Raw genomic sequence first — 26,004 nt, forward strand, 5'->3', positions numbered from 1 at the left:
TTTAATTCACTTAGTTAGTTTGCCGCTCGCGTAACAAGATAACAGGAACAAGAATAAACATGAATAAGAATACAGGACATGAGTGCAAATATATGGGGACACTAGGACAGGAACGGAAGGCACGCTGGTGCGCTTATGCACACCCCTTAAAGACCTCTTAGGAATGGGGTGAGGTCCACGGTAGATAGTTTAAGGTTAAAGTTATGGGGGTTTGAGGATGTAACAACAGATAGCTCAAGCCAGCATACACAGCCTCCTGTTTTCCCCACAACCACCACCTTGTGAGATGAATTGGGCCGAGAGAGAAGGACTGATCCAAAGTCATCCCACCTATTTTCATGGTTAAGGTGAAACTAGAACTCCCAATCTCCTGGTGATCAGCCCAAAGAAACCCAGTTAAGAGGGGACTACAACTCCCAGTCTCCTGATGATTGGCCCAAAGTCACCCAGCTGATTAAGAGGGGACTAGAACTCCCAGTCTCCTGTTGATTGGCCACAAGTCACCCAGCTGACTAAAAGGGGACTACAACTCCCAGTCTCCTGGTAATCAGCCCAAAGTCACCCAGTTAAGAGGGGACTACAACTCCCAGTCTCCTGGTGATTGGCCCAAAGTCACCCAGCTGATTAAGAGGGGACTACAACTCCCAGTCTCCTGGTGATTGGCCCAAAGTCACCCAGCTGATTAAAAGGGGACTAGAACTCCCAGTCTCCTGGTGATCAGCCCGAAGTCACTCAGCTAAGAGGGGACTACAACTCCCAGTCTCCTGGTGATTGGCCCAAAGTCACCCAGCTGATTAAGAGGGGACTAGAACTCCCAGTCTCTTGGTGATCAGCCCGAAGTCACTCAGCTAAGTGGGGACTACAACTCCCAGTCTCCTGGTAATCAGCCCAAAGTCACCCAGTTAAGAGGGGACTAGAACTCCCAATCTCCTGGTGATTGGCCCAAAGTCACCCAGCTGATTAAGAGGGGACTACAACTCCCAGTCTCCTGGTGATTGGTCCAAAGTCACCTAGCTGACTAAGAGGGGACTAGAACTCCCAGTCTCCTTGGTCCAAAATCACCCAGCTGACTAAGAGGGGACCAGAAACTCCCGGTCTGCTGGTGATTGACCCAAAAATGGCTTTTATGACCAAGGAAGGACGTAAACTCACGGTCTCCTAGTTTCTAGCCTGGGCCCCTTAACCACTAGACCAAACTGCTTTCTGGGCTCAGAACCGTCTCACAAATGCTACAATTCGGTAATGTTCGACTGGACATGGCAATCTTCTCCCTCACCCTTTGTTTTCAGGTGTGACAAAGGGTCTTCCTTTGACTTTTCAGGCGAAGAAGCCAACATTCAGGGTTTGTCTGATTATAAAGACACACACACACACACACAGACAGACAGACAGACAGACAGACAGACAGACAGACAGACAGACACACACAAACACACGATGCGGATCCCTAAAAGTGAAGGCATCTCTGGAAACACGGAAGGTGATGGGGAAGGGAAAACCTCTCCTTAGGGCCCCAACAGGAAGCAGTTGCTGGAGCTAAGCAGCCACCATGAGAAAGAGTCGGCTAAACAGCTCAGTTCAAATTGGATCTGAGCGAGGAGGAGGCTCAGCAGAAGCACCTCACTGAGGACTAGGAGCATAGGCTTTCCAAGCAGAGGGAAGACCTGCGCGAGTGCAAGGCCAGGTATGGGCACTTGGAGGCTCAGTGGGCTGAAATGGTCAGCCAGTTCCAGGCCATGATGCAATCTCACCGGAACGAGGCCCTCCGGCTCTTTGCCACCAGCGAGAACTTCCCTCCAGCCTTCGCCCAAAGCCCCCCACCAGGAGGCTGAAACAGACCCCAAGTTGGAATCTCTGCTCCCCTCCGACCCACACAAAAAGACCCCTGAAGGGGGAGACTCTCTGAAGCAACACAAGCGTTCATTGCACGTATCTGGCCTAGAGGCCGTAATTTGAGGACCCCTGATTTACTTCAATATAAAAAATGCAAATAGTTTTTTTTGCAGGCCACCCAAATTTTCTCACGGACCCCCAGTTGGTGGCTGCTGATCTAGTCCAACCCCTATGATGAAGCCAGCTGCGTTTCACAAAAACATCTCCCTTCTCATAAAACATATTCCGGGTCGTTTCTTAAGACTTACGCCCAACTTGAGCCCAACATTTCTGTCGTTGAGCGAGTCATTTGTTAAATGAATTTTGCTCTGCTTGACGACCTTTCTTGCCACCGTTATTAAATGAATTGCTCCTGGACGTTAAGTGAACCAGGCTTCCCCGTTGACTTTGCTTGTCGGAAGTTCGCAAAAGTGACCCCGGGACACTGCAACCGTCATAAATACGGGTCAGTTGCCCAGCCTCTGAATTTCGATCCTGGGACCATGGGGGATGCTGCAATGGACTTAAGTGGGAGAAACGGTCACAAGTCAAGTCACATTTTTTTCACTGTCGCCGCAACTTTCCCTGTCAACGTAACGGTCTCTGCATGAATTGTTGTAAGTCGAGGACTCTCTGCAGTCTAAAAGGTGCTTCCCAACTCCTTCATTTTTTTTACGACTAGAGACTAACGTGGCTTTCCTTCTCTAATGACGTCAAAAGATATATTTTTTTCAAACAGACACAATACATTTTTCCTGGGTTAAGGTAAAGGTTCCCCTCGCACATATGTGCTAGTCGTTCCAGACTCTAGGGGGCAGTGTTCATATGCGTTTCAAAGTCGAAGAGCCAGCGCTGTCCGAAGACGTCTCTGTGGTCATGTGGCCGGCACGACTAAATGTCGAAGGTGCACGGAACGCTGTTACCTTCCCACCAAAGGTGGCTCCTATTTTTCTACTTGCATTTTTTACGTGCTTTCGAACTGCTAAGTTGGCAGAACCTGGGACAAGTCACGGGAGCTCACTCCGTTATGCGGCGCTAGGGATTTGAACGGCCGACCTTTTTGATTGACAATCTCAGCCTCTTAGCCACTGAGCCCACACGTCCCTTCTTCCTGGGTTAGTCCATATTAACCCTGGTTCTCACACGAGTCAGCTTTCTGATTCTCTGAACATTTGACCTTCTAGTTTTGATAACTAATGCATAATATGTTATCGTGACAATTGCACTCCAATTCCACAGATAGCTACTTCTTCTCTGCGTGACTTCACCCTACAGGTGCTTCTTGACTTACAACAGTTCATTTAATGACCGTTTCACACTTATGACCACAGCAGCGTCCCTATAGCCCTGCGATCAAAATCCGGAGGCTTGGCAACTGACTCATCTTTACGACTGTTGCAGGGTTCCAAAGTCACATCATCCCTTTTTTGCGACCTTCTAACACGCAAAGTCAATGGGGAAGCCTGATTCACTTAACAACCATTTCACTAAAGGTAACCACCGCAGCAATGGACTGAACAACCCTTAACTGCTGTCTCACTTAGTGACAGAAATGTGGGGCTCAATTCTGGTCGTAAGCCGAGGACACCAATGGCTTTGACCATGGTGTGCTGGCTTTCCATCAAGCTATGGTTTACCAACCAGACTGGCTAAGTTCAAATAACACACTTTAGGCGAAACCTAACCAACCACATTTTTTCCCCCGCATTTGTGCAAAAACTCGGTGAAAAATTGCAAAGTTGCCAGCGGTGGGTGAGAATTTCACAACTTTACCCGCAGCTTTTTTCAACCTCGGCGATTGGTTCCGCAAACAACTTACCAGGATATCTGCCTAAAATATAGCCTTGCTGGCATCGAGAGCGGCTATTATAGCCAAAAAAAAAAAAAATGTTTACAGATATTCTAATCTTAAATTGTTTTGGGTCCCCACCCCCATCGACGGACCAGGTAATTGCTCGTTGCTGCCCCCTGCTGGCTTTTGTGGGAAAGAAGCGGAGGATTGCTCGAGACCACGGAAAATGCTAATTTAGCCCTTAAGAAATATCTTGCCTGATTTTTAAAAAGTTGAGCTTGGCAGAGAAATTAATTCTGAACCAATAATAATAAAATAAAATAAAAAAAATAAAAAAAAATTAAAGTTAAAGTTAAAGAAGTTAAAGTTAAAGAAGATAAAGTTAAAGAAGTTAAAGTTAAAGTTAGTTAAAGTTAAAGTTAAAGTTAAAAAGTTAAAGTTAAAAAGTTAAAGTTAAAAAGTTAAAGTTAAAAAGTTAAAGTTAAAAAGTTAAAGTTAAAAAGTTAAAGTTAAAAAGTTAAAGTTAGTTAAAGTTAAAGTTAAAGTTAAAGTTAAAGTAAAATAATAAAATGAAATGAAATAAAGAGTCTTTTGTCTCTAGATGACCAAAGAAATAATTCTGTACCAATGGATCAGCGTTAGGCATGGAAGGGGGATTTTCCCTTTGGGTCCCTAAGCAAAAACCTTTACTCCGTTTCTACCCGTTGCACAGCTGGCAGGATAAAGGGCACGGGGTAGTAGTAAACTTTAACAGAGAGACACAAGGGAGAATGCTCAGGCGTGCAATAAAATAAGGTAGCACGCTCTGAATTGGTCGCGTTCATTGAGCGGTAAAAGATTGCTCCGCGGTTGCTTGCAAGAGATTTGCAGGAGACGAAATATTCGGTGTATATAATGGCATGGAAGCCACCTGTTAGCTGCATGTTTAGCCAGTGGTTTTTTTTTTTCAAACTTGAGAACTTTTTAAGACGCCTGGACTTCAAGCCCCAGACCTCCCCGCAATTCAGCGCGATTGGGGCTCACGGCGGGGAAAAGACGCCGTTTGAATGGGGGGTACAGATGAACAGAGTTGGAAGAAAGGGCCTTGTAAGGTCATCTAGTCCAACCCACCCGCCCAAGCAGGAGACCCTACACGCCGTTTCTGACAAGCTGCAATCTTGAAAGCCTCCAAGGGATGAAGCTCCCACAACTTTTGATGCGAAGAGAGCCGGCTCAAGCCAACAGCGCGGATCCCTCCAGACGACAAACTCGCCTGGAGCCACAGATCGATGGGTATTGTGGGCTCAAAAGTCTCTGGAAGGGATGGACCGGGAACTCCAGCTACCGAGGGGGAGTCTCTTCCTTGCCCCTCAAAGACTCCCCAAAACGGGCTAGGGATCTGGGAATCAACCTGGATTCCCCCCCCCCCAAAGAGAGCTCCAATCGACAGCTGGGAAAAAGATCAGGATCCGGGATAAGCGATCCGCCTGGATCCCCGAGTCTCTTTCCACCCCCGACGGCTTTGGGGAAGCGACGGACTACAATACCCATCCATTCCCGACCCCTTCTCCGGGTGAGGGTGGGAGTGGGTCACCAACTCGCCCTGGCCAGGCTCCCACCCACCCCTTCCCACCGCTCACCGGGCAGTTCGAGCAGCGACTGGAACTCCCAGCAGTTGTAGACGCCGGTGGAGTCGGTGGCGCAGCTCTGCCACAGGTTCTCGAAGATGGTGGAGGTGGTGATGACATTGCCCGAGACGCTGGAGACCCTCCAGTAGCTGTTGAAGAGGGTGACGGCCAAGAGAGCCCACCCGACGGTGCCCAGGAAGAAACCCACCGTCTCCACCAGGAGCGACATCGCGGCGACAGGCGAGCGGAGGCGCGAGCGGAGAGCCTTTGCAAGCGATTAGCGCGAAGCTCAGCGCTGAGCCGCTGCTTCTGCCGCCGGTGCTGCTGCTGCTGCTGCTGCCGCGCGGGAGGCAGTCGAGGCTGCCTCGGGACTCGGCAGCGCCGAAGGAGCGAGCAGCAGGTAAGGGCAAGAGAGGGCTGACGTCAGCGCCCGGCCCGAAGTCCACCTCTTAAGCGGGCAGGGGCAGGTGCCTCCCCGACTGGCGGTCCCAGCGATTTGGCCCTACCAAGCGCCGCGGGGCGGGGACGGCAACAGCTGGCAAGTGAAAAAGCAGAGGAGGGGGGAGGGAGGTCCTGCAAGTCGCTTGTTTGTTTGTTTGTTTGTTTACTTCTTTATTTATGTATCTAGTTATCTGTATTTGTGATTTGTGATATGTGATTTACGGTTTACGGTTTATGATCTATTTAGTATTTAGTATTTAGTATTTAGTATTTAGTATTTAGTATTTAGTATTTAGTATTTAGTATTTAGTATTTAGTATTTAGTATTTAGTATTTAGTATTTAGTATTTAGTATTTAGTATTATTTAGTATTTAGTATTTAGTATTTAGTATTTAGTATTTAGTATTTAGTATTTAGTATTTAGTATTTAGTATTTAGTATTTAGTATTTAGTATTTAGTATTTAGTATTTAGTATTTAGTATTTAGTATTATTTACTAATTACTAATTACTATTTACTATTTCTTTTATTATTTCTTTTATTATTTATTTACTATTTAATATTTACTATTCACTATTTACTATTCACTATTCACTATTTACTATTCACTATTCACTATTTCTTTTATTATTTCTTTTATTATTTATTTACTATTTCTTTTATTATTTATTTACTATTTACTATTTCTTTTATTATTTATTTACTATTTCTTTTATTATTTCTTTTATTATTTATTTACTATTCACTATTCACTATTCACTATTTCTTTTATTATTTCTTTTATTATTTATTTACTATTTACTATTTCTTTTATTATTTATTTACTATTTCTTTTATTATTTCTTTTATTTATTTATTTACTCTATTATTTATTATTTCTTTTATTATTTATGATTTATTGTTTTGCTTTATTGATTTGATTTGATTTGATTTGTCAATCGTTTACCAGAGAATAGGTATCAGAATAAACCTGAGTATGAATGAAATGGATAGGAATGAATGGGGACAGCAGGACAGCAAGGTAGGTAATCGGGCAGTTTGGGGATCACACTCAGGCGAGAGGGGGAGGGGTGGGGAGGGTGGCGCTGTCCTCCTGACTTTGTGGCCATCCTACTTGGAGGAAGGGGAGTTGATGCTTGACGCGGAACGGTCCCATGATCCAGAATAACAACAGTTGGAAAGGGAGCTTGGAGGTCTTCTAGTCCAACCCCCTGCTCAGGCAGGAGACCCTATACCATTTCTGCTAAATCATAGGATCCTCATCATCATCAATCATCAACACCAAAAGGGACCTTGGAGGTCTTCTAGTCCAACCCCCTGCTCAGGCAGGAAACCCTATAGCATTACAGACAAATTGTGGTATCCTCATCATCCCCGGAAGGGACCTTGGAGGTCTTTTAGTCCAGCCCGCTGCTCAGGCAGGGCACCCTATAGCATTTCAGACAAACGGTGGTGTCTTCATCATCATCATCACTGGAAGGGACCTTGGAGGTCTTCTAGTACCATTTCAGACAAATCTCTTCCAGTCCAGTCTCTTCTTAAAAGCTTCCATTGATGGAGTGCCCACAACTTCCGAAAGCAAAACCCTTCGACTGGTTAATTATTCCCACGGTTTGTAGCTTCCTCCTTAGTTCTAGGTTTCTGCGCTTGGCTTGCGAATTTTCGGATGGGGCGTAAGGCGTCCTCCACCCGGCCCCTTATTCAACAAACCTGGTTCAAATGAAGCATGGCTTATCTGCGGTGGGAAAGAAGAGAGAAAGCCACCTCGGGCCACAAATGAGATGTTATCCCCAAAGCTGTCTTTAGCAGGGCAGCTCAAGTCTAGCCAGGCATTTGCGCTCACAGAATATCTTAGTTTAGATGCTGTCCAGCACGAAGTAGGTTAGCAGGAGGTTGTGAGTTCGATCCCAGGTAGAGGCAGATGTAGGGTCTCCTGCTTGGGCAGGGGGTTGGACTAGATGGCCTGCTAGGTCCCTTCCCACTCTGTTAATATGTGACTTCAAGCATTTCTCCCCTTCTTTCTCCCTGCATTCTGTGTATCTATCTATCCTCCTTTTTCCTCCCATCTTTCTTTCTCCATCTCTCTTTTTTGCAAAGGGGCCAACCAGCCAGAGACTGAGAAGGATTAGCATCGGCCCCGCCCACAACCTGAAGAAGACGCAAATCCTTGCCCAGATCATTTGGGTGGGTGGGAATTCATTGGCACTCTATAAAGCCTTAGTAAGACCACACCTAGAGTACTGCATCCCAGTTTTGGTCCCCACACTATAAAAAAGATGTTGAGACTCTAGAAAGAGTGCAGAGAAGAGCAACCAGGATGATTAGGGAACCGGAGGCTAAAACATACGATGAACGGTTGCAGGGACTGGGCATGGCTAGTCTAGTGAAGAGAAGGACCAGGGGAGACATGATAGCAGTCTTCCAATATTTGAGGAGCTGCCACAGAGAGTAGGGTGGGGTAGGGTGTCAAGCTATTTTCCAAGGCACCTGAAGGCCAATGAATAATGGATGGAAACTGAACAAGGAGAGATTCAACCTAGAAATGAGGAGAAATGTTTATGACAATCAACCCATGGAACAGAAGTTGCTTTCGGAAGTTCTGGTAGCTTCATCACTGGAGACTCTTAAGAAGAGATTGGACTGCCATTTGTCAGAATTGATGTCGGGTCTCCTGCTTGGGTGGTGGGTTGGACTAGATGACCTAAAAGGTCACTTCCAACTTGCTTAATCTGTAAATCTGAGATCCAGCATATTTTCCCCATAGGATCAGGGGAAAATTCCCTGCTCAGTTCCCTTTTGTTTGAAGGCTTTAAAAAATGAGAATATGACAGCCAGCTGCAAGACTTATCTCAGCTCTTAAATAGCAGTAGACTTATATACCGCTTCATAGGCCTTTCAGGCCTCTCTAAGCGGTTTACAGAGAGTCAGCATATTGCCCCCAACAATCTGGGTCCTCATTTTACCCACCTCGGAAGGATGGAAGGCTGAGTCAACCCTGAGCCGGTGAGATTTGAACCGCTGACCTGCTGATCTAGCAGTAGCCTGCAGTGCTGCATTTAACCACTGCGCCACCTTGGACCCTGACTTCGGGCCAGCTGTTGTCTCTCCACCAGCTTCCTCGCAGGGTTGTTGTTGGGAGAAAAAAAAATGGAGGAAGCAATGCTAGAGAGGCTACCAGCAGGAAAGGCAAGCTATAAATTAACAGAATTGCAGGGACCTTGGAGGTCTTCTAGTCCAACCCCCTGCTCAGGAAGGAAACCCTATATACCACTTCAGACAAATGGTCATCCAACATCTTCTTAGAAACTTCCAGTGTTGGAGCATTCACAACTTCTGGAGGCAAGTTGTTCCACTGATTAATTGTTTTAGCTGTCAAGAAATTTCTCCTTAGTTCTAAATTGCTTCTCTTCTTGATTAATTTCCACCCATTGCTTCTTATCCTGCCTTCTGATGTTTTGGAGAATAGTTGAAGTTGTTTGCCATACGGACAAAACATTCATCATAATCAATAAATGAAGTTATTATTCATAGGCTAATCACAGGAAGCAATCCCACAGTGAGGCTTAATCCAACCTAATCCAAGTTTTAGAGGAGTTACAGGAAGTCCTCGATTTACAACAGTTGGTTTCGGGACTGATCAAAGTTACAACGGCCCTGAAAAATGGGACTTTCACAGTTACGACCTTGGCAGTGTCCCCGCAATCCTGCAATCCAAATTCAGGCGCTTGGCAACTAACTCCTATTTACGAACCATTGCTGTGTCCCAGGGTTACGCGATCCTCTTTTTGCGACCGTCCAACAAGCGAAGTATGTGGAGAAGCCAGATTCGCTTAACGGCCGGTTTACTAACTTACCCGCTGCAGGGATTCACTGAACCACTGAGGCGCGGACATTCGTAAAACGGGGCAAAGAGTCACCGAACCAATGTCTCACTTAACAACAGAAACGCTGGGTTCCATTGTGGTCGTAAGTTGAGGGCTGCCTGTACTCCTGTGCTTTCCCTCTGGAAATCAATGTGCCAAGCAAGCCTTGGCAACCACCTCACAAATCGATAGATCAAGGGCAGGCTATAAATGGAAAGCGGGGAAAAAAAAGTTGTACCGATAGTATTATCTGAATGTGTGAAATGGTATAGGTCAGAGGTGTCAAACTCGATTTCATTGAGGGATGCAATAGGGTTGTGTTTGACTTGGGCCGGGCAGGGCGATGGCCAGGGTGGGCGTGGCCAGCCTGAAGTCACTTGTGTCGGGGACGCCGGTGGCTCCCGAGCTCCATTTTCATCTGCAGAGGCCTCCCGCAACCCTCTGCCAGTGAAAACAGAGGGCCGCAAACACACCAGGGCAGTCCCACGGGTCGGATCTAAGCACCCTCACAGGCCGGATCTGGCCCACGGAGCTTGAGTTTGACACCCCTGGTATAGGTTCCTCCTGCTCGAGCCGGGGCCTGTAGGAAGTTAGCACCCACCCCTCTCCTAGAAAAAGGAAATATCCTGGGAAATATTGAAAAGGCAGAATAGTATGTTTCCCTGGATCAGAAATGGAGAAAGATGTTTTTAGGCAGGAAACAGACTCACTCTTAATAGCCCCCCCCCTTTGTCAATGGGTCATTAAAGGGCCTGGGCCAGTCTATTCTACATAACAAAAATCTCCCCCTTCGGCTCCGGGGTGATGGGATTAAGGCAATGACAGTATTTGCCCTTCAGCCTTCTGGGAAGAAGCAATGCTCAACCAAGCTCGGGACTCAAACCACTTACAAATTTAGCTAAGACCCCCACCCCCATCCTTGGGACTCTGACAACCAATCAGAATACATTTCTTACACAGGAACAGGAAACAGAGAGGTGGGGACGAACAGAGAGTATAAAAAAAACCTCGGGAACTCTCAGCAAGACTCTTTTTCCTCTCTTTTCTCCTTCGCCCAACATCTGGAAGCATGTGATCCCCCTTTTCTGTTCAGGAGCTCAAGCCATGTGATCCTGTCCACCATTAAAACCATTTTTCCAAGCAGCCTCCATTTTTCCAGTGTCTTTTCCCCCCCACTTGGAACTGAACCCAGAAGGATGTTTCTTCCAACAGGGCTGGACTAGAAGACCTCCCAGGTCCCTTCCAGCTCTATTCTATTCCATTCCAATGCATATAAAGCAAGAGAAATGCCTGCTTGCAAGAATTACTGAACTCCTTTCCCCAGAATTACCTCATCCCTGCTGAGACCATTGGGAGTCCTACACATAGACCTCATTTAGTTCATTTATGACCGTTTTTCGCACTTATGACCGTTGCGGCATCCCCGTGATCGAAATTCAGATCCTCGGCGACTGACTCCTAATTATGACGGTCGCCGTGTCAACAGGGGGGAGCCAGAGTCACGTCACAGCCCTGTTCCTCACTTAACAACCGCAGCGATTCACCGAAAAAACCGCAGCAAGAAAGGTGGGGCAAAATTCATTTAACACACGTCTCGCTTAGCAACACAATTGTGGGGGGGTTTCCATTGTGGTCGTAAGTCAAGGACTACTCATTTCGCAACTTCTGGGGTTCTGTCCCAGGAGCCCCAAGTCAGATATAATTTAGATTCATTGGATTCACTTGAGGAGGTGAACCAGAATAAATCTCTACCACGTTTGGCTCAAGTGCTCAGTTTATCTAGTAATTTCTGATAAGTAATTTGCTTATCGCCACCAGCCAACCAAGCTCTTGAACCTGTCATAAACCCTTGTGAATTATAAGCCATAATAAACACAATTCGCTTTGCCTTCCAATATTGGTTGTGCAATCCAGTCCTCATTTACACTCTCCATATCAGTGTTGCTCAACCTTGGGAACTTTAAGATGAGTGGACTTCAACTCCCAGAATTCTCCAGCCAGCATTTCCGGCCCAAGGAACCCTGCTCTATATTTATATATAAAACCGTGTCCGCAGAACCTCTTTCAAATTTATCACTCCCTTTGGATGCAGCCCACCCTCTTTGACATCCCTTTGTTTCTCCCCACAGATTTTTTTCTATATTATATATGGAGATCCTGGTCGCTTTGCAGACAACGTCCTGTTTCGTTTTTTCTTGACACACCCAAGCTGCACTTCGACATTTCGCTCCTCTTATCGAGTATTATTAGTTCAAGCGAACATGGTTCCCGCTTTATTCATTTATTATATTTTTATCCTGCCCTGATGATCTTACAAGCCATTCAAGTATTCTCCTTCTCCTCCTGCTGCTGCTCTTTCTTCTTCCTCTCCTCTTCTTCCTCTACTTTCTTCTTTCTTCTCCTTTCTCCTTCTTCCTCTCCTCCTCTTCGTTTCTTTCTCCTTTCTTCTTCCTTCCTCTCCACCTCTTCTTTCTTCTTTCTTCCTCTCCTCCTCTTCTTCCTCTACTTTCTTCTTTCTTCTCCTTTCTCCTTCTTCCTCTTCTTTTTTCTTTCTCCTTTCTTCTTCCTCCTCTCCACCTCTTCTTCTTTCTTCCTCTCCTCCTCCTCTTCTTCTACTTACTTCATTCTTCTCCTTTCTCCTTCTTCCTCTCCTCTTCTTTTTTCTTTCTCCTTTCTTCTTCCTCTTCTCCACCTCCTCTTCTTTCTTCCTCTCCTCCTCCTCTTCTTCTACTTACTTCATTCTTCTCCTTTCTTCTTCCTATCCTCTTGTTTTTTCTCTTTTCTTCTTTCTTCTTCTCGCTATCCTCATCTTCATTCCTCCTTTCTTCCTCTCTTCCTCCTTTTCATCTACTTTCTTCTTTCTTCTCCTTTCTCCTTGTTCCTCTCCTCCTCTTTTTTCTTTCTCTCCTCCTCTTCCTCTTCTACTTACTTCATTCTTCTCCTTTCTTCCTCTTCCTATCCTCGTCTTGTTTTTTCTCTTTTCTTTTTTCTTCTTCCTCTCCTCATCTTCATTCCTCTTCTTTCTTCCTCTCTTCCTCCTTTTCATCTACTTTCTTCTTTCTTCTTTCTTCTCCTTTCTCCTTTCTTCTTCTTCTTCCTCTCCTCCTCCTTCTACTTACTTTCTTCTTCCTCTCCTCCTTTTTTTCCTCTACTTTCTTTTTCTTTCTTTCTTTCTCCTTCCTCTCCTCCTCCTCCTCCTCATCTTCTTTCTTTTCTACTCCTCCTCCATCATCCATATCCCCTTCTTTAGTAAATGATTTACAAAGGCACACAAATTCACCTCCTTGTTCCTACAGCCTCCCATTTACAACAATTCATTTTCCAAGGCAACTGCCAGACCCCCATTGCTCTGTGATGGGTTAACTTTCACATCTGTTGCATCATCCTAACTTCCTGACTTTCGTGTCAGATCGCCTGGCCCATACGTGAATCTGAGAGCTAATGGAATTTTGATGACTTGAAAGTGCAGAAAGTTAGCACCCACCCCTCTCCTAGAAGAATGAAATATTTTGAGAAATATTAAAAAGGCAGAATATTATATTTTCCCTGGGTGAAAAATGTTCTAGGAAAGCAGCCCCCACCTTTCTTAAAAGCAGATGTCCGCACTTAAGAGATAAAGAGATAGATAGCTCTATTCATAAGCAAATACCCCTCACCCAAGATCCAACAAGGGTAGGATTAGCCTCAACCACAATAGGACTGGCCCAACAAGCCCCTTCATTGCATCAGCCCAAACTTCAGCCAAACGTAGCTCAGACAAACTCCTAGGATTTGCACGTGGCAACCATGGGAGTCTGACAACAGCCAATAGAATGCACGTCCTTGTACAGGAACAGGAAGCTCAAGTACAAAGCCCAAGAGAAGGTATAAAAAAACCCCACTCTCAACTCCATGTGGTCAGCTGCCCAGAATCACATGTGGTTGGTGGTTCTGCTTTATCAATAAATGGACCCCCTTTCCAATCAGCCTCCAGCCTCCAATTTGTCTCCAGTGTTTTTCTCTCAGCTCGGAACTGAACCAGATGGATAGTTCAATCAAATTTTCTTAGGCCATTGTTCCCTACCCCAAAATGCATCCTCAATGCAGTTCTGAGGCTTGAAACTAACATGCCAAATATGAAGACCATTCTTCCCACGGTTGATAAGTGAATCACTGCAATGGTTAAGTCAGGAACATATTTGTTCAGTGAATCAGGCTTCCCCATTGACTTTGCTTGTAAGAAGGTCGCAAAAGGAGATCACGTGTTGTGGTCTGGCAGCAGAACTGGAGGAGATTCAGACAGTGAGGAGGTTGGGGAGGAACATGGGCCAGTCCTGGAGGCTGGGGAAGGCTCTGATGAGGACTCTGTGTCGGAGGCAGAGAGGGGGCCAGAGCCATATGCCAGTTAGCAGCTGCCTTCAGAGTCAGACATCAGTGAGGCAGATGAACTGCGGGAGCCTCTTCCCAGTGTGCGCATGCACAGAGTTGCCAGACGAAGAGAACAGCTAAAGAACAGGGGTTGACTGGGAATAAGGCCACAGAGGCAAGAAAAGAGGAGCGAAAGGGGAGTGGAGTTTGCAGGAGACAATTAGTTTGCTTCATTAGTTCGTGACTCTCTGAGGCTCCTTGCCAAGTTTTGCAAATATCGGCCTGGCAGCTCTCCAAGCCAGAGAAGGTCTGTGACTGTAAATCCTCCCTCGAAAGACTTTGCTAGATGTGAATGAGCAGAATTCACAGTCAATTAATAAAAGGGGATTTTGTTGGGACCAGGAGTTTGCTTCATGCTCTTGGGAAGCCTGGTGAACATTAGGAGAAACCCCTGGGAGACTGTGACCTTCATAAAAATGAGTCACTTGCCCAGCGTCTGAATTTGGATGACGTGATTACTTGCATTTTTTACATGCTTTCGAATTGCAGAAGCTAGGGCAAGTAACGGGAGCTCACTCCGTTACGTGGTGCTAGGGATTTGAACCGCTGAACTGCTCACCTTCCAATCGACAAGCTCAGTGTCTTAGCCACTGTAAAGGCCATAATAAAGCATTAAAAAAATTGCAATAAAGATATTTGATTTAAACCCTTGGGCTTTCAGCCACCTTCTCTATTTAAAAAAACAATAACACCTGTACTCATTTTCCTAAGAAACATACCTGTAGCACCACTACAAACATTTCTCATACATACTGTATATACTCAGGAATATTAAGCAACCTAGGGAACTTCACACATCCTTGAATTACTTCCTCCTCAGTGTTACTAAACATTTGCTGAGCTTAAATATTAGACTGCACAGAAATGGACAGATTAACACTTGCTACTAAGGATAAAGGAAAAAACTGAATATGGGACATATTCTATTAAGGGTTAGATAATAGAAGTTAGAAAGGAGGAGATACAATTGGAGGAATAGAATAGAATAACAGTGTTGGCTGGGACCTTGGAGGTCTTCTAGTCCAACCCCCTCCCTAGGCAGGAAACCCTACACCGTTTCAGATAAATGGCTATCCAAAATCTTCTTAAAGACGTCCAGTGTTGGAGCATTCACAACTTCTTGGAGGCAAGCTGTTCCACCGATTCATTATTCTAACTGTCAGGAAATTTCTCCTCAGTTCCAAGTTGCTTCTCTCCTTGATTAGTTTCCACCCATTGCTTCTTGGTAAAATGGTAATGGTAAATGGTAAAGAGGAGAGTTGTTAAAGAAGATGATGTCAAATGTTAAATATTAATGTTATCATATTATTATGTTAGATTTTTTTTTTAATATGATGGCGAGGAATTACAACAAAGATGTCTAAAATATTTATTTAAGCAAAGGTGTACTCAGAATATACACTGTTTGATGAAAATTGGATGTTATATGAATAAAACAAATAAAACATAAAATTTTTTTTTGCTGAACTCTCCATTTATTCCTGTACGAAGTTAATCATCCAGCCTTCTCTCAGAAAAATGAAATATCCTAGGAAATATTGAAAAGGTAGAATATTTCTCTGGATGTGAAAAGAAAGAAACATGTTTTAAAAGACAGAATAGCTGCCTGTAGCTTCCTGCCCATCCCCACTTTGTCAATGGGCCATTAAGAAGGCCAAGCTAGTCCACTTTACATAATAAAGACTTCTCCACTTCAGCTCCAGGGGAGATAGGATTAAAGCATGATAATATTGGCCCCAACTCACCACATGGCATCTGAGAACTCAACCAAACCTGGATTCAAAACATAGCCTAGAGAGTTGCCCCTGCATGTCCCCATGGAAGTCTGACAACCAATCAGAATGCATTTCTTACACAGGAACAGGAAACAGAGAGGTTATAAAAAGCCTAGCAAGCCCCTCCCTCAGCCCTTCTCTTCTTCTCCACCAACTTTGAAGCATGTGATCACCTTTTATGTTCAGGATTCAAGCCATGTGATCCTGTCCAACAATAAACCATCTTTCCAAGCAGCCTCCATGTCTGCAGTGTCTTTTCCCACACTTGGAGCCGAACCCAGAAGGACATTTCTCTCATTATTCCCACACAGAATAAATACAGATTTATTTAAATACACAGAATAAACATAAATTGCTTTGGGATTAACATGGCTACTTTAGGTAACCAGCTTAGAAATTGCTTCAATGCATGAATCAGGGAATATATGAAATAGAGACTCCATTTGGAAAATGATGCGTTCTACTCTAGGTAGCTGAGTGACTTTGGGCCAATCACTAGGAGACTGTGAGTTCTAGTCCCGCCTTAGGTATGAAAGGTGGCTGGGTAACTTTGGGCCAATCACTAGGAGACTGTGAGTTCTCTAGTCCTGCCTTAGATATGAAAGCTGGCTGGGTAACTGGGCCAATCACTAGAAGACTGTGAGTTCTAGTCCCGCCTTAGGTATGAAAACTGGCTGGGTAATTTTGGGCCAATCACTAGGAGACTGTGAGTTCTCTAGTCCTGCCTTAGGTATGAAAGCTGGCTGGGTAACTTTGGGCCAATCACTAGGAGACTGTGAGTTCTCTAGTCCCGCCTTAGGCATGAAAGCTGACTGGGAAACTTTCAGCCAATCACCAGGAGACTCTGAGATTTAATCCCACTTTAGTTAAAAAAGCAGACTGGGTAATCTTGGGCCAATCACCAGGAGACTGTGAGTTCTAGTCCCGCCTTAGGCATGAAAACCTGCTGGGTGATTTTGGGCCAATCACCAGGGGACTGTGAGTTCTAGTCCCGCCTTAGGTATGAAAGGTGGCTGGGTAACTTTGGGCCAATCACTAGGAGACTGTGAGTTCTCTAGTCCTGCCTTAGATATGAAAGCTGGCTGGGTAACTTTGGGCCAATCACTAGGAGACTGTGAGTTCTCTAGTCCCGCCTTAGGCATGAAAGCTGACTGGGAAACTTTCAGCCAATCACCAGGAGACTCTGAGATTTAATCCCACTTTAGTTAAAAAAGCAGACTGGGTAATCTTGGGCCAATCACCAGGAGACTGTGAGTTCTCTAGTCCCGCCTTAGGCATGAAAGCTGACTGGGAAACTTTCAGCCAATCACCAGGAGACTCTGAGATTTAATCCCACTTTAGTTAAAAAAGCAGACTGGGTAATCTTGGGCCAATCACCAGGAGACTGTGAGTTCTAGTCCCGCCTTAGGCATGAAAACCTGCTGGGTGATTTTGGGCCAATCACCAGGGGACTGTGAGTTCTGGTCCCGCCTTAGGCTTCAAAGCTACTTCTACCTCACAGGGTTGTTGTAGGGAAAATAGGAGGGGGAATGAGTATCAGTACATTCACTACTTTGAGTTGTTTATTAATGTAATAAAAGCAGAATAAAAAGCAAGCAAATAAATGTTATTTACAGTGCCATTGCCTCTGGTCCTTTCCTTGCTCTCCCACTGTTTCCATTAATATTTCTTCCACTAGTAACATTTTTCAAATATGAGTCGCGAAGAAGGGACATGAACCTGAGTTCCGATGTCCTACCCTAGGGAATAGTGCTGAAATTAAGATTGCCGGGGAAAATATCAATAGCCGCAGATATGCAGATGATACCCCTCTAATGGCAGAAAGTGAAGAGGGTCTAAAGAACCTCTTGATGCGGGTGAAGGAGGAAGGTGCAAAAGTTGGCTTGAAAACATTAAGAAAACTAAGATCATGGCATCCGGCCCTCTCAATTCCTGGCCAATAGATGAGGAAGAAATGGAAGTAGTGACAGATTTTATTTTCCTGGGCTCCAAGATCACCGCAGATGGGGACTGCAGCCAAGAAACTAAAAGACACTTGCTCCTGGGGAGGAAAGCTATGGCAAATCTAGACAGCATACTAAAAAGCAGAGACATCACCCTGCCAACAAAAGTGTGTATAGTCAAGGCTAAGTTTTTCCCAGTTGCAATGGATGGCTGTGAAGGTTGGATCATAAGAAAGACTGAGCGCCAAAGAATGGAGGCCTTTGAAACTCTGGTGCTGGAGAAGATTCCTGCGAGTCCCTTGGACTGCAAGGTGGTCAAATTGGTCAGTCCTAGAGGAAATCAATCCTGACTGCTCTTTAGAAGGCCAGATCCTGAAGAGGAAACTCAAATACTTTGGCCACCAAATGAGGAGGAAGGACTCACTGGAGAAGAGCCTCATGCTGGGAACGATAGAGGGCAAAAGAAGAAGGGGACGGCAGAGAATGAGGTGGCTGGATGGAGTTACTGAAGCTGAAGGCATGAGCTTAAATGGACTCCAGAGGATGGTAGAGGACAGGAAGGCCTGGAGGAATGTTGTCTATGGGGCCGCGATGGGTCGGACACAACTTTGCAACTAACAACAACAACAAAGGAAATGGTGATGGCTGTGGTGTAATATAAATCATGATGTAGCACAAACCCATGACTTAAGGACATCATGAGACTAGCAGGATGGGTGAGCAAAGCCTTTGGTTATATCATATGCTAGTTAGGACATGTATTTTCCCCTCTGCTTTTTCATGGAAAAGAGAACTATAGTCATGCAAAATTTCTTAGGAATTATTTGCAGCAACCTCAGCTTTTGCTCAGCTGTTCACAAAGACATCTGCTTCCAAGCATTCTATTCTCTCAAAAATACAGTATTTTCTTCCTTAGGATTATTCATTCTGTGATTTCTTCCTTTTTTTTAAAAAAAAAATGAACTTGACCTCCCCAAAGGAATTTCGACCTGCCCTGAAACATTTCTGAAGTACCAGGGTGATTTATGTCCACTTCAAGGAAGTATCATCCACTTGACTGAAGGGCGGGGTGTTTAAAGATGTTTAAAGATAAGTCAGCTAAATGTTGGAAGTGCCACCAGATGCCTGGATCTTACTATCATGTGATGGACATGTGTTGAAGCAAAAAAATATTGGACAAAAATAAAGACATGGTTGGAAATGATGATAAAACAACACATTGAGCTAAAACCAGAAATATTTTTGCTGGGGAGTTTACCTGAAACTTATAACAAAGAGAATACCTATTTAATTATACATGTATTAACTGCAGCTCGAATTGTAATTGCACAAAGTGAAGAGATTCCTATTGATGAGAAGGTGATTAGGAAAATATTAAAATGTGCAGAAATAAACAGATTAACACTAACAATTAAACAGAAAGAGCAAACTGAATATTATATGATATTGGAAGTATTTTATTGATGGTTAGAGAATAAGAAGGGATATTGGAAATAAAAGATTAAAGAAAAATATAAAATATGTTAAGATAGAGGTATAAATAAGATGATAACTGTTAGCATTATGATGAGGACTATTATGCTTAATGTTATTATTATATTTTTATTAGAAGATACATTATGTTAAGAGGAAAAATGATAGGTTAGTAATGCTTAATTGTTTAATATACTATAATTTTAAGACTAAAGAATTAATATTAATGTGAATGATGTTGCAAATGCTGGAGGCTGTTGCACAGAAATATTTGTACCAGGACGACACACTGTTTAAGGAATGATGGAATGTTTATGTGTTGAAAAATAAAAAATAACTTTTGATTTAAAAAAAAAAGGTCCGTAGTCTCCAGAAATTTTCCAAACATTGGACCAGTGATGGAAAACGTAGGGAGGAGTCCACATTTATAGTTTGACAACCTAATTTTTCCCTATCTAAATTTTAGCTTTAATTAAGGGAAATAATCTGCAGTGGAAAGGTCAGAGTTCCGTGAGTGGTAATCGAAACATCTGGAAAATACCAGCTTTGGAATTTCAGTCCTTGAATGCAATGCATTCTCAACGCCTTAATGAAACACCTCGGTTTACAGTTCTATTATTAAAGCAAAACGCCAAGCAAAAGATCATATAGGGCGGGGAGGGAGGGGGTCCCCAAATTTGGCCACTTTAAGACTCGTGGACTTCAAATCCCAGAATTCCTCATCCAGCCATGTTCTGCTGGGGAATTCGGGGAGTTGAGACCCACGAGTCTTAAAGTTGCTAAATTGGAGACCCCCTACTCTAGGAGAAAGATTAAAGGGCAGAATTAAAGCTCAGGGAGGAAGAAGAATCTAAGAACCAGAGCTCAGTGTAACAGCATTGCCAAAAAGGCATTCAGAGTTGTTAACCTAATTTTGCGAAGCTTCTTCTCCCGTAACATTGTACTGCTAACTAGGACATACAAAACCTTTGCCAGACCAATCCTCGAATACAGCTCGTCTGCCTGGAACCCACACTGTATATCGGACATTAATCAAGCGAGTCCAGAGGTATTTCACAAGAAGAGTCCTCCACTCCTCTGCTCACAACAGAATACCCTACACCAGTGTTTTTCAACCTTTTTTGTGCAAAGGCACACTTTTTTCATGAAAAAAATCACGAGGCACACCACCATTAGAAAATGTTAAAAAAATTTAACTCTGTGCCTATATTGACTATATATAAAGTAATTTTCCCACGGCACACCTTACACTATGTCACGGCACACTAGTGTGCCGCGGCACAGTGGTTGAAAAACACTGCCCTACACCACCAGGATTGAAATTTTGGGCTTGGACAACCTGGAACTACACCCCCTGGGTGGGTGGGTGGGTGGTGGGTGGGTGGATGGATGGATAGATGGATGGGCGGGTGGATAAATGAATGGATGGATAAATGAATAAATGGAGGAAAGGAAGGAAGGATAAATGGATGGGTGGATAAATGAATGGATGGATAGATAGATGGACGGACGGACGGACGGATGGATGGATGGATGGGCGGGTGGATAAATGAATGGATGGATGAAAGGAAGGATAGATGGATGGGCGGGTGCATAAATGAATGGATGGATAAATGGAAGAAAGGAAGGATGGATGGATAAATGGATGGATGCATGAATGCATAAATGGATGGGTGGATAAATGAATGGATGGATAGATGGATGGACAGATAAATGGATGGATGGATGGATGGATGGATGGGCGGGTGGATAAATGAATGGATGGATACATGAATAAATGGAGGAAAGGAAGGAAGGATAAATGGATGGGTGGATAAATGAATGGATGGATAGATAGATGGACGGATGGATGGATGGATGGATGGATGGGCGGGTGGGCGGGTGGATAAATGAATGGATGGATGAAAGGAAGGATAGATGGATGGGCGGGTGCATAAATGAATGGATGGATAAATGGAGGAAAGGAAGAAAGGAAGGATGGATGGATAAATGGATGGATGCATGAATGCATAAATGGATGGGTGGATAAATGAATGGATGGATGGATAGATGGATGGACAGATAAATGGATGGATGGATGGATGGATGGATGGATGGGTTGATGGATGGATGGATGGATGGATGGATGGATGGATAGATGGATGGATGGGCGGGGGGATAAATGAATGGATGGATATATGGATAAATGGAGGAAAGGAAGAAAGGAAGAATGGATGGATAAACGGATGGATGCATGAATGCATAAATGGATGGGTGGATAAATGGATGGATGGATGGATGAAAGGATGGATGTGTGGGTGGATAAATGAATGGATGGATACATGAATAAATGGAGGAAAGGAAGGATGGATGGATGGATAAATGAATGGATGGATAGATGGATGGATTGGTTGGTGGGTGGGTGGGTGGAAGACAAATAAATGGAAGTGCCATCAATGACTTCAGAAGGCTGGAAAAATATTTATGTTTTCAGACTTCTCTTCAATTGCAGGCGGGGGGTGGTTCTTATTCTGATTCCAGAAGCAAATTACTCACTGCATGCTTCTATCGTCCCCGGACAAAACGTGGGAATTGTATATGGAAATATACGGCCTGTCATTTCCTATCCTATCCATAAACTGTGGGGGAGGGGAAGTTCTATTGCTTTATAATAGAGTGATAATTGCTGCTTTTCTATTGACACCAAGGGATTTGCAGCTTGTCATTGGTTTAATGGATTTTTTTTTTAGTGGAGCTTTATCTATTTATTTGTCACATTTACAACCAACCCTTTCTTCAAGTGTTCAAGGCAAAGGATATGGTGCACCCAGAGGTGGTATTCTGCCAGTTCTGACAGGCTCTGGAGAACCAGTAGCGTACATTTTGAGTAGTTCGGAGAAAAGGCTGGCAAATAGGCTGGCCCCGCCCCTGCTGCCTCACAGCTGATCTTTTGTTGCTCTGAACGGGAGAACGGAACTGGAAAGCAGGTTAGTGGGATGGGGAGGTAATGGGGATTTTGCAGTATCCTTCCCCTGCCACACCCTCCAAGCCACGCCCACAAAGCCACACCATGCCCACAAAGCCACGCCTGCAGACTCGGTAGTAAAAATTTTTGAATCCCACCACTGGCGTGTACCCCCCTAATTTTTATTTAGTATAATGCTCATGTAAACTACTCAGAGTCATTCTGAGAGTGAGATAGTCAGTACCTAAATTTGGAAGGAAGCGGAGGGGGTGGAGAGAGAGAGGGGGAGGAGGAATGGGAGAAGGAGGGCAGAAGCAGGAGGAGGAAGAGGAGAGCGAGGAGGAATATGAGGAAGAGAAGGAGGAGAAGGAGGAGAACAAGGAGGAGTATGAGGAAGAGGAGGAGAGAAGGAGGAGAAGGAGAAGAAGAGAGGGAGGAAGAGGGGAGAAGCAGGAGGAGGAGAGGGAGGAGTATGAGGAAGAGGAGGAGGTGTAAGATGGAGAAGGAGGAGGAGGAGGAGAAAGAAGAAGAAGAAGAAGAGGAGGAGGAGGAAGGAGGAGGAGGAGAAGCGGAGGAGTATGAGGAGGAGGGGGAGAGAGGAGGAGGAAGAAACCTGCTTCCATCTCTATCTTGTCTTGACTTGGGAAGCGGACTCGATCTGCAGCGCCCGCTCCCAAGCAGTGAACGAGTCCTCGTTCCTGTTCAGTTCCTTGTCCAGCTGGCTTATCCACTACAACCCCATCACTTCCTGTTCCCAGCTGATGTTTGTGTGCCATTGGCAAGGGATTGTCAACTGTATTTTTTGTTCCTTCTTGGAATATGCCAGAAATAGAACAAATATGGCTGCCAAGAGCATGCACGTGTCTCTCTCTCTCTCTCTGTGTCTCTGTCTCTCTCTGTCTTTGTCTCTCTCTCTGTCTCTCTCTCTTTCTCTCTCTTTCTGTCTCTCTCTCTTCATCTCTCTCTCTGTCTTTCTGTCTGTTTCTTTGTCTCTCTCTCTCTCTGTCTTTCTGTCTCTCTCTCGTTGTCTCTCTCTGTCTTCTCTCTCTCTATCTCTGTATGTATGTGTGTCTTTGTCTCTCTCTCTGTCTTTGTCTCTCTCTGTGTGTCTTTCTCTCTCACTCTGTCTCTCTCTGTGTGTGTCTTTGTCTCTTTCTCTGTCTCTCTCTCTTTGTCTCTCTCTCTCTGTCTCTCTCTCTGTCTTTCTCTCTGTGTGTCTTTGTCTCTCTCTCTCTTTCTGTCTCTCTCTTTGTCTCTCTGTCTTTCTCTGTTTGTCTCTCTCTCTGTCTGTCTTTCTGTCTCTCTCTCTCTCTGTCTCTCTCTGTCTTTCCCTCTGTGTGTCTCTTTGTCTCCCTCTCTCTGTCTCTCTGTCTCTCTCTGTCTTTCTCTCTGTTTCTTTGTCTCTCTGTGTGTTTGTCTTTCTGTCTTTCTCTCTCTCTCTTTCTCTTTGTCTCTCTCTCTCTGCCTTTGTCTCCCTCCCTCTCTCTCTCTCTTTGCCTCTCTCTCTCTGTCTTTCTGTCTCTCTCTTTGTCTCTCTCTGTCTCTCTCTTTGTCTCTCTCTGTTTCTTTGTCTCTCTGTGTCTGTCTGTCTCTTTGTGTCCCTCTCTCTGTCTCTCTCTCACTCTCTCTCTCTCTTTCTCTCACTCTCTCTCTCACTCTCTTTGTCTCTCTCTCTGTCTGTCTCTCTCTGTCTGTCTCTCTCTGCCTTTTCTTTCTGTGTGTCTCTTTGTCTCTCTCTCTCTGTGTTTTCTGTCTCTCTTTGTCTCACTCTCTGTCTTTCTCTCTGTGTCTCTCTTTCTCTCTCTGTCTCTGTCTGTCTCTGTCTATCTCTCTCCCTCTCTCTTGCATTGTGCAATCCCCATGTTTATTTAAGGGAACAGGAGAAAATCAAGCTTTGGTGGAGAAGGACCAGGCCGGAAGGAGCTTTCTCAAACAATAAAGGAACTGTTTATGCACCATCGAGAGGGCATGCGAAATTGTCGCATGATGGGCCATCCAGATGCCAAAGAGGTGTGCAAAGGAGAATTGTTAAAACAAGAGCAAAGCCAAGAGGCCTTCAAAGATTAGGACTGGCAAACTCAAAACACACACAGAGAAGTGCCCCAAAACACAATTTCTTTCCCAATATGATGCTAGCAGGCAGCCAGCACAAAAAAAGGGGCCTCCACAATCTTTTGTGCATGACTGTCTTTCTGGTAAGAAACGTTATATCACCCAAAACAAAGGGCATAACCGCATGGGTTGGGAATTAGTCATTTCTTCATCGAAAGGAACAAGTCTTTCTTTTAGCATTGGGCACTGGTGAAGTTCTCTGTTGTCTTTAGAGCCAGAGGAAATACCAGGGGGATAAAAAAAAAGAAAATCAGAATGATTAAGGGACTAAAAAACAAATCCTTTGTTTGAACCGATTGGGGAATTTTTCTTTAGCTTGAAGCAAAGGTTGGCAAAGAGAAACCAGGTATGAAAAATGCCATTAATGAAGGAGAGAAACAACCTAGGAAAAATTTCCCTGAGAGGGAGAGAACCAGGGCTGGGTTCCTGCCAGTTCTAACCTCTTCTATAGAAGAGGTTCCACAAATCTACAGTGCCGTTTAGAACCGGTTCCGGCTCCCTCCCCAAGCCCGTCCGCACATCATCAAGATGAAGAGCGAGAGGAGGAATTCTGGGAGTTGAAGTCCACAAGTCTTAAAGCTGTCAAGTTTGAACAACCCTGGGGTTTTTTTCCCCCCAAAGGGTTAGGGGTAAATTGACAGCTTTAAAACTTGCACACTTCAATGCCAGAATTTCTGAGCCAACATTTTGGTTGCTAAGCAAGAGCGTTGTTAAGTGAGTTTCACCACATTTTACAGGTTGGCCATGCCCACCCAATCACATAGCTGGTAAGCCACTCCTACCCGGTCACATGGCCATCAAGCCACTCCCACAAAGCAGGCCACACCTACAGAAGTGGTTCTAAAAAAAATTGAAACCCACCACTGGAGAGAACGATTAATCAGTGGAACGACCTGCGTTCAGAAGTTGGGAATGCTTCAATACTGGAAGTTTAGAAGAAGAGATTGGATAGCAGAAGAGATCGGACAGCCATTTGTCTCAAACCTACTAGGCACAAAACGGGACACAGGGGAGTTGTGCATGCAAGGGGTGAGGGGAGCACGCGGGGGTTAAACGCTAATGCACGGGGGCCGGGGGCACATTGCATTATGGATACTGGCCATAATGCACATGCGCTTTCGGCATGCAACGACAATAAGGTTAGCCATCATTGGTATAGGGCTTCCTGCCTGAGCAGGGGATTGCACTAGACTGGAAGATCTCCAAGGTCACAAGAGCCGAGGTGGCACAGTGGTTAGGGTGCAGTACTGCAGGCCACTTCAGCTGACTGTTATCTGCCGTTCAGTGGTTCTAATCTCACCGGCTCAAGGTTGACTCAGCCTTCCATCCTTCCGAGGTGGGTGAAATGAGGACCCAGACTGTGGGGGCGATATGCTGACTCTGTAAACCGCTTAGAGAGAGCTGAAAGCCCTATGAAGTGGTATATAAGTCTAACTGCTATTGCTATTCCAACTCTGCTATTCTGTTATTCTGTTAAATTAAAGCTGATAGCCTATCTGGCATTCCTTCCTCTGATTTTTTCAGTGTCATTGTGATGTTGAACGGTCGCTAAACAGAATGACAGAATAACAAAATTGGAAGGGACCTTGGAGGTCTTAAAGTGCAACCCCTCGCTCAGGCAGTAAGCCCTATAGCACTTCAGACAAATGTCTGTCCAATCTCTTCTTTAAAACTTTATTGTTCCAGAGGAGGAGGAGGAGGAGGAGGAGGAGGGAGGAGGAGGAGGGAGGAGGAGGAGGAGGAGGAGGAGGAAGACTAAGAAGAAGAAAGAGAA

The 26,004-nt window shown here is 44.7% G+C and overlaps 2 protein-coding genes across 2 annotated transcripts in view; one reads left to right on the plus strand and one right to left on the minus strand.

The window, feature by feature from the left end:
- Window positions 1-5,680, minus strand: part of CLDN15 (claudin 15) — a 20,058-nt gene extending 14,378 nt beyond the window's left edge. The window contains exon 1 of the mRNA XM_087714162.1: window positions 5,284-5,680. Coding sequence (XP_087570288.1) covers window positions 5,284-5,500 — 217 coding nt within the window. The 5' untranslated portion in view covers window positions 5,501-5,680. The remainder of the gene's footprint in view (window positions 1-5,283) is intronic.
- Window positions 5,681-11,035: 5,355 nt separating this feature from the next.
- On the plus strand, window positions 11,036-15,794 carry LOC148046605 (uncharacterized). The gene is made up of 2 exons (XM_087714163.1): window positions 11,036-11,142; window positions 11,706-15,794. Exon 2 carries the CDS (start codon window positions 11,882-11,884, stop codon window positions 12,824-12,826), a length of 945 nt encoding a protein of 314 aa, XP_087570289.1. The 5' UTR covers window positions 11,036-11,142; window positions 11,706-11,881; the 3' UTR covers window positions 12,827-15,794.
- The last annotated feature ends 10,210 nt before the right edge of the window (window positions 15,795-26,004 follow it).

This window comes from Thamnophis sirtalis, unplaced genomic scaffold (genome assembly GCF_051295495.1).
Source record: "Thamnophis sirtalis isolate CommonGarterSnake01/CBP01778 unplaced genomic scaffold, rThaSir2_p1.2 scaffold_4, whole genome shotgun sequence".
NCBI classification, from domain to species: domain Eukaryota; kingdom Metazoa; phylum Chordata; class Lepidosauria; order Squamata; family Natricidae; genus Thamnophis; species Thamnophis sirtalis.